The sequence below is a fragment of the Elgaria multicarinata genome, chromosome 9 (genome assembly GCF_023053635.1).
Source record: "Elgaria multicarinata webbii isolate HBS135686 ecotype San Diego chromosome 9, rElgMul1.1.pri, whole genome shotgun sequence".
NCBI lineage: Eukaryota > Metazoa > Chordata > Lepidosauria > Squamata > Anguidae > Elgaria > Elgaria multicarinata.
In genome coordinates this window covers 7,998,608-8,012,357 of record NC_086179.1, presented here as the reverse complement: position 1 = coordinate 8,012,357, position 13,750 = coordinate 7,998,608, and the positions used below count along the sequence as shown (strand labels likewise).

The following is a 13,750-nucleotide window of genomic DNA, read 5'->3' as shown; positions in this document are numbered from 1 at the left end:
ACAACGGGATATATTGCTTGATGCCAACCTCAGCTTCCTGGAAAAAACAGGGGAGAAGCCCTCCTATAGTTGCTCATAGACTGAATTTCCAACCTTTTCTCATTTGGCCTGGAAGAATTATGAGAATATATTCTGTGGTTATTATTTATTTGTATATTACATTTCTATACCACCAGAGATCTCTGGGCAGTTCATAACAATTAAAACTATAAAGTATGATATGATAAAATGTAATATAAAAGTTCAGTATAAAGCCAAATAAAAACCTAGTAGCAGTGTAAAGATTTAAAGTACATTAACATGTATCAAAACAGAAGCTGAAAGACTAAAAATTCTAGTAATAATAATACAAAATTTATTTCTTACCCGCCTCTCCCTGTGGATCGAGGCGGGGAATAACATTAGCACAGGAATAAAAAATTCTTGATTGTACATTAATCTGGGTAGGCCTGCTGGAAAAGGCTAGTCTTCAAAGCTGCCTTAAAATCACAGAGAGAGTTAATATTACGAATTTCCTCTGGCAGGCCGTTCTATAATCCAGGGGCGACAGAAGAAAAGGTCCTCTGGGAAACTGATGTCAACCTAGTCTTGGCTGACTGAAGTAAATTCTCCCCAGAGGACCTGAGTGTGCAGGGTGGACTGTATGGGAGAAGGCGATCCCGCAGGTAACCTGGACCCAAACCATTTAGGACTTTAAAGGTAATGACGAACACTTTGTACTTTGCCCGGAAACTAATTGGCAGCCAATGGAGTAATTTTAATGTTGGGGTAATATGCTCATCCCTAGATGTACTGGTGACCAACCTGGCTGCCATATTTTGAATTAATTGAAGTTTCCGAACTAGGTACAATGGTAGCCCTATGTACAGCGCATTGCAGAAGTCAAGTCTTGAGGTTACCAGTGCGTGCTGGTTACCAGCGTCTTTAGGTCTTCAGGTCTTGAGGTTACCAGCGTCTTTAGGTCTTTAGGTCTTGAGGTTACCAGCGTCTTTAGGTCTTGAGGTTATCAGCGTCTTTAGGTCTTGAGGTCTTGAGGTCACCAGCGTCTTTAGGTCTTTAGGTCTTGAGGTTACCAGCGTCTTTAGGTCTTTAGGTCTTGAGGTTACCAGCGTCTTTAGGTCTTGAGGTTACCAGCGTCTTTAGGTCTTTAGGTCTTGAGGTTACCAGCGTCTTTAGGTCTTTAGGTCTTGAGGTTACCAGCGTCTTTAGGTCTTTAGGTCTTGAGGTTACCAGCGTCTTTAGGTCTTGAGGTTACCAGCGTCTTTAGGTCTTTAGGTCTTGAGGTCACCAGCGTCTTTAGGTCTTTAGGTCTTGAGGTTACCAGCGTCTTTAGGTCTTTAGGTCTTGAGGTTACCAGCGTCTTTAGGTCTTTTGGTCTTGAGAGTATCAGCGTCTTTAGGTCTTCTGACTCTAAGAAGGGGCGCAGCTGGCATATCAGCTGATATCCTTCTGCACCCACTGAAACCAAGAAGACAGCCAGTTGGATGATGAATTGGCAGCTGTCCCCAACATGCTCTTGTCCCATTAAGTTTGGTTTCTACAGATGTTTAATGAGCCAGCCCTTGGGGTGTTTTCTTTTATCCCACCACTGCTGAATGCTTCTTACTTGCTTGAGGTGGGTTTTGTCTTGTTACCCTATATGATGCCATATAAATGGTTTTGTATACATATATTTATAGTTTTTATTTATTACCAACATTTCTACCCTGATTTTCTCTCAAATACTCAAGGTGGCTTTAATATTGTGCAGTGCTAGGTGTTCCCCCCTTAAAGCACGTTTTTCAATATTTGAAAGTAGCTTTTTCCATGAAAAAACGGGATGGATATTTCCACTCACAGTTTCTTTTGTATGTTTTTAAACAGATGGTTTGTTCAACCAGTACATCAGTCAACAGGAATACAAACCTCGATGGGGACAGATCATCCCCAAAAGCACCAAAGGTGAGACAGTACCATAAAGTGGATAGCATTTTCTATAGGAACATGCTCCAGTTGGATTCCTCAGTCTTCCCCTCTTCGCCGCACCCAGCAGGGCTAGCTGGCATCAATGACCCCGTGGGTAAGAAGAAGGAGCAAAGGAGACAGGACCAGGCAAAGGGAACATCAGGGCCTGTTCCAGTTGGACTGCCCATCCTTCGGGAGATAAATGAGGGGAAGGAGCAGGGCCATCTCACCAGCTCTGCTGACAGTCTACCCAGTTTTTTTCCTTTTCCCTCCCCACCACCTTTTCCTCGTGTGTCGTGTCTTTTTCCAGATGGTAAGTCTGAGGGCAGTAACTATCTTCTTTGCTGATTGTAAGCCGCTCAGGGAGCCTTTTTTGGCTGAGGAGTGGGATAAACATACTCCAAATAAATAAGTAAATACTGGTTTCTTGTAGCATGGTCTGTGATGGGATTGAAGACCTTCCAGGAGCTTAAGCTAGCGCAGAATGCGGTAGTCAGTATCCTACCAGGGTTGGCTGCAGAGATGTGAAGTCAGCTGGTGAGATAAGCTAGGTGCTGCCAAGCCCAGCTCAAGGGGTTGGTTTTGTCCTTGAAAACCATAAAATGCCCTGGTCTCTGGGAACACTGCTACCCAGATGAGCCTGCTGCAGGGATGCTTTGCTTCAGGTTCTGTCCTTGCATACTGTAACACCTTGTGAGAGCTCAGAGTGTGGCTTTCTACGGTGATGCTGTGGGTTTAGAATCAGTTGCCAGGAGAGGCCAAGTACTTTGCTGTTGGAATCAGCCGTTGGAACCAATTGATCTCTTTAGCTCAATATTACCAAATCAGACTGGCAGCATTCCTTGGGGCTGTTGGGCTAAGAGGTCTTTTCTAGCCCTGCTGAGATCCTTTTCATTGGCATTGTCAGGGATTGAACCTAACACCGTCTGCATGCCAAGCATGCCGTTACAGCGGTGTATTTTATTAGTATTATAATTTGTGTTGGAAAAGAATGTGTCACCTTGGGCACCTTTTTAAGATGGAAAAGTGATGGATCAATAACTTAGCAACTGCTATGTTAATAAATCTTTCAATGTGATGCCATTTTAGGGGAGAACAGAATAAGGAATTAGGTTACAGTTGTGTGCTGAATGGCTCCTAGTTTTTCAGGCACTTCTGTCTTGGAGTGGTAAGTAATTCTCAAGAGGCACAATTCCACCCAATCTTCCCCCGCATTTAAAGGTAGGGCACAGGTGCTTTTAAGATAATTTGATTTTCAAAAGCTCTAAAAATAAGTCTCCATTGCAACAAACGTCATTACATAAAATAGGAAATCAACTACATTTCAGTTTCGTTCAGAAGTACGAATGAACCAGCAGTCTCTGTGACCAAACTTTCTCTGTTCTATGAATTGACGCATTCCTGAAATTGTACTGTATGTTGATAGCTGTAATGGAGTCAAGGAGATGTGTTAGTGTTTGTCTCTCAGTTCCTCTTTCATTTTGTTTTCAGAGGAGGAAAGTGTGCTTTCAGGCTTTGCATAGCTCACAGGTGGAACAACTATGTTGTAATGACTAAATCTATTCATGATAGGATTCTCCCATCCTTTTTCTTCAAGGTGCTCAAGGGTAGCATACATGTTCCCCCCATTTTATCCCTTGTAAGATAGTTTAGGCTGAGAGCTGTGTGTGTGAACTTTTTATCTGAGCAGGAATTAAGTCCAGCGCTATAGGCAGTACACTGTGCTGGCTGGCTCTCTTCTTCCTGTGGTTTCTTCTCGTGGTTCACGTTAGAATAAATTATTCCCGCAATAAAACAAAAGTATTTGGCTATTCTAAGCATATTCTGCTTGAATGCAGTTAAACATCTTGGAAAAACGTGTAATAATTAGGATTCTTTTTTCTTAAACAAGGTGATGGTGAGGACAGCAGGCCCGGAATGAGAGGTGGTCATCAAATGGTCATCGATGTTCAGACAGGTGAGCAGCCTTTTACCCTATTTCTTTGATTCTAAGATGCACTTTTTTCCCCATATAAACATTTCTAAAAATGGGGTGCGTCTTAGAATCGCAGGTGTGTCTTAGGTTTCCCCCCCCCTCTGTTGGTGGTAGTGAAATTAGTGTGCATCTTACAATTGATGGCGTCTTACAATCGAAGAAATACGGTTATTTATTTATTTTAATTAAAGTTGGCAGTTCTGCTTTTGTGGGTGATCATTACATGATTTGGCTTAAACTGTTGAACTTGTGAAAGATAGCAAAATGGGGGCCATTGCTGAATAAAGAAAGGCTTCCAGGGCATCTCCCCGTTCCTCAAAATATGTGACAGTGTTGACAGATCTGAATTACTGAAGAAGCACAGTCTAATCACAGATCCATTTTCTTCCGTTGCCCCTTACGCCTGGAACGCTCTTCCAGAACATTTGCGAGCTACAAGTTCAATCGCAGTTTTTAAGGCTCAGCTAAAAACTTTTCTTTTTTCTAAAGCTTTTAAAATTTGATTTTGATCTGACTTTTATACTGTTAGTTTTACTCTACCCTGTGCCTGTTTGGTGCATTCTCTTCCCCTTCCTATTGTTTTATTATGATTCTATTAGAATGTAAGCCTATGCGGCAGGTTTTTGCTATTTTATTGTTTTACTCTGTACAGCACCATGTACACTGATGGTGCTATATAATCATCATCATCATCATCCAAGCAGATTCAAATAAAGAAATCCTTATGCACCAAAGGACTTATAACGCTAGGGTTGTGCTCTTTGGACTGGCCCTCTTGGGCCTCCATCTTGGTGCCTCAGCACCACCGTTTGGTAACCAGCTCCAGCCTGATTAGCTGCTAGGATGAATTAGGCAGCCTCCTGGGATCTCCATGCAGGCTTTGCATCAGACGTTTCCATCCTTTCCAGTGTAGGGCTGTTGGTCTACTCCACTGGGCTGCTGTCTGTATGCCTGTCCTTTACTCCTTGTCTCCTGGACCTCTCCTTTCCCTTCGTTCATTCCTTGCTGGCTTGACCCACCCAATCCACTCCATCAACCTCCTTGCCTGGTGACCCATCCTGGAGAATAGAATACGGTCTATATGATCATAGCTTGGAGTGTCGTGGTTTGGGCTGCTTTGACTGTCTGGATTTCTTAGGCTTTCAATCTATGAAGACGGGCATGTTTTGAGTTTCATTCCTGGGACTGGCTGTGGCCCGCATTTCTGGGAGTGAGCCCTGCAAGTGCCCAACGTGGTCATATTTTGGACGTGGCATGATTGCTTTGTTTTTTATTTTGTGCAACAGCTGAATGGCGCTAGCGGTCAGGGAAGGCTTGCTGCCTTTGAAGATTTTGCGACAGGCACAGCCGGAGATGTGATGCCATCAACCGGGGGTGGGCATATGGTTGAGGGCCAAGAAAAAGATATCTTGGAGTGGCTGAATGGCTGGGTTTTGCTTTATTTTCAGGGTCAGATAGTTAGGAGGAAATCTGTCCACTGGAAAGATTGACGAATGGTCTGAGTCTATTTTTTGCTTTCCATTACCTCAGCCATGATAAACATTTTTTAAAACTTAATCCCAGTTTGCTTTGGTGCTTATTGATCTGAAATTCTGATGACCCAAAGATGCTTGGTATTTTTCCTTCTCCCCTCCTTTCATTGAACTTCTATGTTCATTGAAGCCTGAATTACATTTTGTGAGTTTTCAGTTTATTGTGGTGATCTTGACTCCCAAGTCTTCTAAGCTGTTTTAAAGGCTTCGAAGAAGTGGAATAAATTAATAGTAATAATCTGCAAATAAAAATTGCAAACTCATTCTGAAGTATAATTTGTTTGCATTTAAACTCTGCCACATTTTTGTAGGATAGCATTCTTTATACACTGGCATCTAAACTAAGAGAAATGTTCTAACTTAAGATATGTCCTAAATTAACTTTAAAGCAAGCCAAGTTTCTTTGTGGTTAAATAATTGCCCCTAAATAGTTGCTTTTCATTTTTGTTTTCTCTCTCATGTTTTGTTGTCAGACTGTAAGTCCTCGGGCAGGGATATATTTCTTTTATAATTCTTTATGGCACCAAGTTATAGCCATTTAATTGCGTTTAAAATGACAGCAGGGTTGTTAAAGAAGTCTTAACGCAGCTAGGAAGCGCCCCTTAGTGGGCAGACAGTGTTATCGATTTGCGTTCTTCCGAATTCCAAGATTTTTATTATACCAAACTGAAAATAATAATAATGGGCAATAAAATTCGTGTAGGAGGATTAGTTTTTGGAATTTTACAGTTTGTCTCAACAAATAGAATTTAGCGCTGCTAGACATTAGTGTTTGGCCCCAAAAGTGTGCTTGGGGAACATTTATTTATTTATTTATTGCATTTCTATACCGCCCAATAACCGAAGCTCTCAATGTGGCACACAGATATTATTTACGTATGAACTGTCTTGTAGGATAGCGGGGGTTTTACATACTGGTGCTCAAAAATGTCCCAGATCAGCATTTTATGTTTTCTCTTAGAAAAATAGTGGAACTCTTTTCTGTATGCTCTCCCTCTGAAGGCATGACTTGCAAAATACTCGTATTAGGCAGCATTGCAAAATGGCCTGAGCTTGTATGAATAGGGAGGCTGTTGGTAAGGGCAGAAAATGCGTTGGTCTTTGGGAGGATTCTGGGTAGAAACTGCTTCCCTGCAAAGACTGGGATGGCTTTAGATACCCATGAAGCAGAAATGTTGTCTGGAAAGATTAATGCTATCTTTTATGAATGGCAAGCTCTAGAGACAAAAAGGGCACGTCTGATTTGACAGGCGTTCATCAGAGTATTCATTTCCCGGAATATCCCCCTGCATTTATTCTGTGTGCTATTCCTCACTAGGGGCATGTCTATATTTATTTATTTTATTTATTTATTACATTTTTATACCGCCCAATAGCCGAAGCTCTCTGGGCGGTTCACAAAAATTAAAACCATAATAAAACAACCAACAGGTTAAAAGCACGAATACAAAATACAGTATAAAAAGCACAACCAGGATAAAACCACGCAGCAAAATTGATATAAGATTAAAATACAGAGTTAGAACAGTAAAATTTAAATTTAAGTTAAAATTAAGTGTTAAAATACTGAGAGAATAAAAAGGTCTGCAGCTGGCGACGAAAGGAGTACAGTGTAGGCACCAGGCGGACCTCTCTGGGGAGCTCATTCCACAACTGGGGTGCCACAGCAGAGAAAGCCCTCCTCCTAGTAGCCACCTGCCTCACTTCCTTTGACAGGGGCTCACGGAGAAGGGCCCCTGTAGATGATCTTAAGGTCCGGGCAGGTACATATGAGAGGAGGCGTTCCTTCAAAAAACCTGGCCCCAAACCGTTTAGGGCTTTAAATGTCAATACCAGCACTTTGAATCAGCCCTAGACCTAGGGAGGGGAGGGGGAGGATCTCGCGATATGGTGATCGCGAGATCCTCCCCCTCAGTCCACACACGGCTCGCGACGTCCCAGGAGGAAGAGGACATCACGGCTGCCATTTTGTTTTTCTTGAAAATGAGCGCATGAGCGCTCCAGCGATACAGGTAGGGTTTATTTTTTAAAAAAGATCCTGCTCTCCCCCCCCACCCCCACTGATGGGCACGGAGGTCCTGAGCCTGTGCCCGGCTCCTCACGTTTACTCGCGAGGAGCCGGGACAAAACCGGGATGGCTGCCCAAATGTCCCATGGTCTCAGGACGATCCTGAGACCACGGGAAAAGTCTAGATTAACTCCGTCCTGATTATCCTGGGGAAAGGGAGGGATCATCCCTCCCTGCCCCCGGGATCCCCTGTGCGTCATGTGGATGCAGAAGGATGATCCCGGGGTGATCTCAGGGATAAGCCCTCATCTAGACATGCCCTATGAGCCTGGAAATTGCAGGGGACTATTTAATTTGGAGGTTAAGCAAAACATGATAGGCCTTTTGGAGGATAAGAGTTTGCACTAGGACTTCAGCTTGATTTTCTAGAGCAGTGGCCCTCCTATGCCTGTTGGATTTTTGGAGGGACCATGGCTCACTGATGCAGCCTGCCCTTTGGATCTGGAAAGTCCCAGATTTAGATCATCACAAGTGGCAGCGGTGGGGCAATCAGTTCCCTGAGTCTTGCAACTCCTCTGCCAAGTAGAGGAGACAATATGGGGGTTCTCCTAGATCCATCACCATCACTGGAAGCCCAAGTGGTTGCAGCAGCTCTGAGTTCCTTCAGCTGGTTCACAAGCTACGGCCTCTGTTAGACAGAGATAACTTGGCCACCATAGGCGTTAGTAACCTCAAGACTAGATTACTGCAATGAGCTCTATGTAGGTCTGCCTAGTGCAGGATTCGGCAGCTCAGCTGTTGTCCGGAGCTGCCCCTTTTCAGCATGCAACTCCTTTGCTGAGGGAACTGCACTGGCTGCCTATTCGCTACCAGGCCAGGTTAAAGGTTCTAGTACTAGTATACAAAGCCCTAAACAACTTGGGACCAAGATATTTGAGAGAACGCCTTCTCCCTTACCAACCTGCCCGATCACTGAGGTCATGTGAGGGCATGTTCCTGGTAGCTCCATATGAACCTATGCTCCAATTGGAGCCCACCAGGAGAAGAGCCTTCAGTGTGGTGGTCCCCTTCCTATGGCGCCGGTGTTGTATTGCTTCCATCGCCTTCTGAAAACATGGTTCTTTCAGGAAGCTTCCCTTGAGTTACCAGCCATGGTTATAACAGAACTCGGGTTTTATCAAAACTTTGCTCTTTTAAAAACAGTGATTTTAATACTGTATTTTATTCTTTTATTTTATCTGTTGTTCGCTGCTTTGGAATCTTCTGGATGTGAAGCGCTATATAAATACTGTAAATAAATAAATATAAATAGAGCAAGATGGATCTTCTGGATTTGGAACGTTATATAAACATTGTCAATAAATTAGTAATTAAAGCAAGATGGACCAAAGTATTCAGAGCAGATTCTGGTGTTCTCTGTGGTCCTACACGTGTGTTCTACAACTGTGAAGAACACACCTTGGAATATTCTAGGATCTGAGCCGGGAACTAGCGTTCGTATCTCTTCCATTTAAGAGGAGTTTCTTAGTCTACAGCATGTGCCATGAGGAGTGGATCAAGCTTCTTCTTGTCTCTGCCCTTTTCTAAATGCTGTGAAAGCAGCATTTCAGAGAATACTTCCTCTATTTTTTCTGTCCCATTGGGGATATTCTTACAGGATGCTTTTTCTGTCCTACCCCTTCTCCCCACATTCCCAATGATTGCATTTATTTGTGTTCTGGGTCTACTTTTTCCTCTGTAATTCCCCAAAACAACATAAGAAGAGCCCTGCTGCATCAGAGCAAGGGCCCATCTAGACCAGCACTCTGTTCACACAGCGGCCAACCAGCTATCAACCAGGAACCCACAAGCAGGACATGGTGCAACAGCACCCTCCCGCCCATGTTCCCCAGCAACTGGTGTGTACAGGCTTTCTGCCTCTGACACTGGAGATAACACACAACCATCAGGGCTAGTAGCCATGGATATCCTTCTCTTCCAGGAATTTATCCACCCCCCTTTTAAAGCCATCTAATTGGTGGCCATCACTACATCTTGTGGTAGCAAATTCCATAGTTTAACTATGGGCTGTGTGAAGAAGTCCTTCCTTTTATCTGTCCTGAATCTCCCACCAGCTTCATGGCATGACCCTGAGTTCTAGTATTATGGGAGAGGCAGAAAAATGCCTCCCTATCCACATTCGTGCATAATTTTGTGCACCTCTATCCCCTTAGCCTCTTTTTTTCCAAGCTGGACAATCCCAGCTCTTGTAACCTTCCCTCATAGATGCTCCAGCCCCTTGATCATTTTAGTTGCCCTTTTATGCACTGTGTACCTGTGGTGTGCTTCAGCCATCTTTTTAAAAGTGCCACATGTGCAGGGGCAAGATTCTGATAACCAGTGGCTGCTGAGGGGGAGAGGGGGTGGCGGTGGCAGCATGGTGAAGGGGAAGGTGGCAGCCGCCATGATGCTGGGCTGTGGCTGGGCCTGCTGGGTCCTGGCGGTGGCAGGGGCAGCGGGCCCTGCATCATCAGCCCCAGAGGAGGCAGTGGATAGCTGGCCTTGCCCAGCGGCGGGGTTGGGTGGAGCTTCCCTGGTGCTGTCGCCTTTGCTCCAGTCGCCAAAGACGAGGAACAAGAAACGCTCAATGGCGGCCGCGGTGCTTTCGCGAACCTGCCACATGCCAAAGCCTTCCCTCACAAAGGCGGAGGATGGCGATTGGCCGTGGCGCACCCCCGTCATGCACCCACGCGCCGGCCTCTTGATAACCAGTGTCTGTGATCGGTGCCTGATTTCCCTGGAAGAATTGCACTAGGAAGACGTGTGCTCCCACTGCTTAAAGGTTATCAACCTGACGCATTTGCTGCTATGAAGACGTGAAATCTCGGGCAGTGTAAAAGTGGTGAGGAACTTTTAAGGATACCAATGTTAGAATTTCAAGTTAGACGGCTCGTGCTCCGGTTCTGGCCAGCTACTGCTGGTGGGACAGCAGCAAACGCCTGCCATCTCCTGCCAGTCACATTCAGTGGCTGTACGTGCTTTACCGCTCTATACTGCAGCCACAGAGCCAATGAGCAGCTGCAGTGGCACCCTCATAGAGTCATAGAACAGTAGAGTTGGAAGGGGCCAATAAGGCCATCAAGTCCAACCCCCTGCTCAATGCAGGAATCCACCATAAAGCATCCCTGACAGATTGCTGTCCAGCTGCCTCTTGAAGGCCTCTAGTGTGGGAGAGCCCTCCACCCCGGCTTGCTGCTCGTCATTTAAATCTCTGGCCAAGCTGTGTTACGTAACTTTGTCATCTAACACCTTGAAGGCATATCTAATTATTCCAAACAGAAAAAGTGAACATGGCACACTTTAACGACGTCATTCTAATCTGTTCATCTTTGAGGCCTATTTTGTGCCCAGAACAGCCTCCTGTGCCACTCCACCCTAGATATTCTGTTGGATAAAGACTATCTTGGTCCATAGAACTTGGCATGGGCCTGCTCCATCCTGATCTGCCTCTTACCACCACCCCCTTTAAAAATCATTCCAATTCTGACTCTGCTGAATGAATCGACTTCCGTTTTGCTTAACTCAATTTGGAAGGGGCCAGCTGGTTCTCTTAGGCAGGCGCACTGGAAAAAGAAAACACATACCTCTGTACTTTCGTTCTGTTCCGCACACATGCTGCCCTTCTCATTATGGGTGTAAATCTGAAAAACAGACTGGAGCAAACCAGTGTCATTATGGATGTAAATCTGAAAAACAGAGACTAGAGCAAACCAGTTGAAAGGCTGCCTGGGTCCCAGAGTCGGAGGAAGTCTCCTACCAACAATAAGATAAAATGTTATGGTATTACTAAACTATTAATAGCAGTTCGACTTGCATAAGGATGAATCAGCGCTTGTTTTGCCAGCCAGCCACTTCCTAGAGATCCCTGCTGCCAACTGATTGCACGTACGGTGGGCATCCGTCTCAGGCTTTTGCTTAGTGCCCTGCAAAGCCGGGGCCATCTCTGTAGCAGCCTCGTATGTACAGCATGATGTGTTTGCTCTAACTTGACAGTACTGTGGAGCTGGTGGTAACTCCTGTCAAAGGGTGCTTACATAACCAGTCAGCGTAGCTACAATTAGCGACACAGCAGTGTGTTTTCATAACCAGAGGTCAGGTCTCTGGAATCAAGCAAGTTAATATCTCATAGAGCCATCTCCTCTGCCCCCAGCCCAGCAGCTAATGGGCTAATCAAGCCTTGCTCCAGATACTAGCAGTTGCTTGTAGCGTGGTTGCTTCAGAATGAGGGAATTTCTCTCCTTGCGAAGTTTGGCCGGTGTGACTCCCTGCTGTTGTTTGGCAGCGGGTGGGAGGGCCGGGGATGCATCTATTCAGATGCGCTTAGAATCAGAGAATCATAGAATAGCAGAGTTGGAAGGGGCCTACAAGGCCATCAAGTCCAACCCCCTGCTCAAGGCAGGAATCCACCCTGAAGCATCCCTGACAGATGGTTGTCCAGCTGCCTCTTGAAGGCCTCTAGTGTGGGAGAGCCCACAACCTCACCAGGCAACTGATTCCATTGTCATACTGCTCTAACAGTCAGGAAGTTTTTCCTGATGTCCAGCTGGAATCTGGCTTCCTTTAACTTGAGCCCGTTATTCCGTGTCCTGCACTCTGGGAGGATCGAGAAGAGATCCTGGCCCTCCTCTGTGTGACAACCTTTTAAGTATTTGAAGACTGCTATCATGTCTCCCCTCCATCTTCTCTTCTCCAGGCTAAACATGCCCAGTTCTTTCAGTCTCTCTTCATAGGGCTTTGTTTCCAGACCCCTGATCATCCTGGTTGCCCTCCTCTGAACACGCTTGTGGAGAATAGATATCTGATTTCCTGTTCATGAAATTGGCTTCTGTTGTTTGGAATCCTATATTATGCTTTGATGATTTTGACTGCTCTTGTACATTTTAATTGGTTTGGCATCACTCTTTTAAGGGGAAGGGTGATAGCCCTATAGTAGAGCACATGCTTTGCATGAAGAAAGTGTCTGGAATCTCCTGGTAGGGCTGAGAAAAATTTCAATCTGAGGTCCTGGATTGCTGCTGGCAGTCATTGAAGCGCTAAATGGACCAGCGTCTTGCTATAAGCCAGCCTCCTCTATTTTTTTCTTGGGTTTTTTTTTAAAAACGTGGCTAAATTTATGTAAACTGCCTCCCATGCTGTCAGCTGAAAAGCAGTCTGGAAATAGTAAATAAATACCATGTGCAGAGTTTGGGGTTCTGAATTCCAAACTTTTTAAAAGCAAAATTTTTAGCTTTCATGACTGTGGAGAAGCTTGAAAATGTGGCAGTGCATGTTGAAATTGCAAGTTCAGCAGGGCCTTCACTGGTTTGGGGGTGGGAAGGGCTTCAGGTCATTGATTAGCAGAAGCATAAGATAAAATTCGGTTCAGTTGCCAACTTCCTGGATCCCTCACACTCACCTGCTTCATTTCACCAATCATGCACCATTCACCCCATGGAAGTCATTTCCAGTGGACTCTGCATAATCATTGTAATATGTGTGAGCAGGAAAAAAAGGGTGGGGAGCACCAGTAGGGGACACAACCCCAAAGAGCTGCTGATTGTGGTGTCAGAATAAGCGAAGTGGTAACGGGGTTGTTGGATGACGGAGTCTGATGCACTCAGGGGCGATGCTTAGAGGTATGTATTAGAGTAATTGGCTTGGGAGATGGTTATGTGTGAGAAATGGATTGTTCTGAAGATGCTCATTTCGGAATGGCACATATCTGAAATACTTTCAGGATAAGTGGGCAGAGAAGACTAAGCGATTTGCTTGTTTTGCTTCCATCCACGGAGAGAACATTGAGTTCCAACAAAGCAGGTCTGACAAATGGTTAATTACTGAAGAGGCTGGTTTGACAGTATTTTGTGGGCCAAAGACTTTGGTTGTCCATCAGAACACCTCTCTGGCACTTAGGGCTCTTTGGTGAGCCCCTGTAATGAAAACAATGTTTGGCTTAAAAGGGGAAAAATATTGAGGAACATACTAAGAGCCCCTGAAATATTTGATAAAGCATCCGCAGAGGAATTACACATTTTCACCATATTGACCCAATGGGAAGGAGAGGAATGAGTTTAAGGCAGAATGAAGCGCTTTTATGTTCTTTCTAATTAAAGACAATTTGCCACTGGAACAAGCTGCCTAGGAAGGCCTGGTTCAGACAACACGCTAAATCATGGTGCTTAACCACAAAATGGTTAAGGGGACGCTTAACCTTAATGCATTCCCTTAACGATTTTGTGGTTAAGCACCATGGTTTAGCGTGTTGTCTGAACC

General features: G+C 44.8%; 1 protein-coding gene across 1 annotated transcript in view; it reads left to right on the top strand.

Moving 5' to 3' along the window:
* MKLN1 (muskelin 1) overlaps nucleotides 1-13,750 on the top strand; it is a 111,262-nt gene that overhangs the window by 42,608 nt on the left and 54,904 nt on the right. Inside the window, exons 7-8 of the mRNA XM_063134675.1 lie at nucleotides 1,864-1,941; nucleotides 3,836-3,901. Of these exons, the coding sequence (XP_062990745.1) occupies nucleotides 1,864-1,941; nucleotides 3,836-3,901 (144 nt within the window). The remainder of the gene's footprint in view (nucleotides 1-1,863; nucleotides 1,942-3,835; nucleotides 3,902-13,750) is intronic.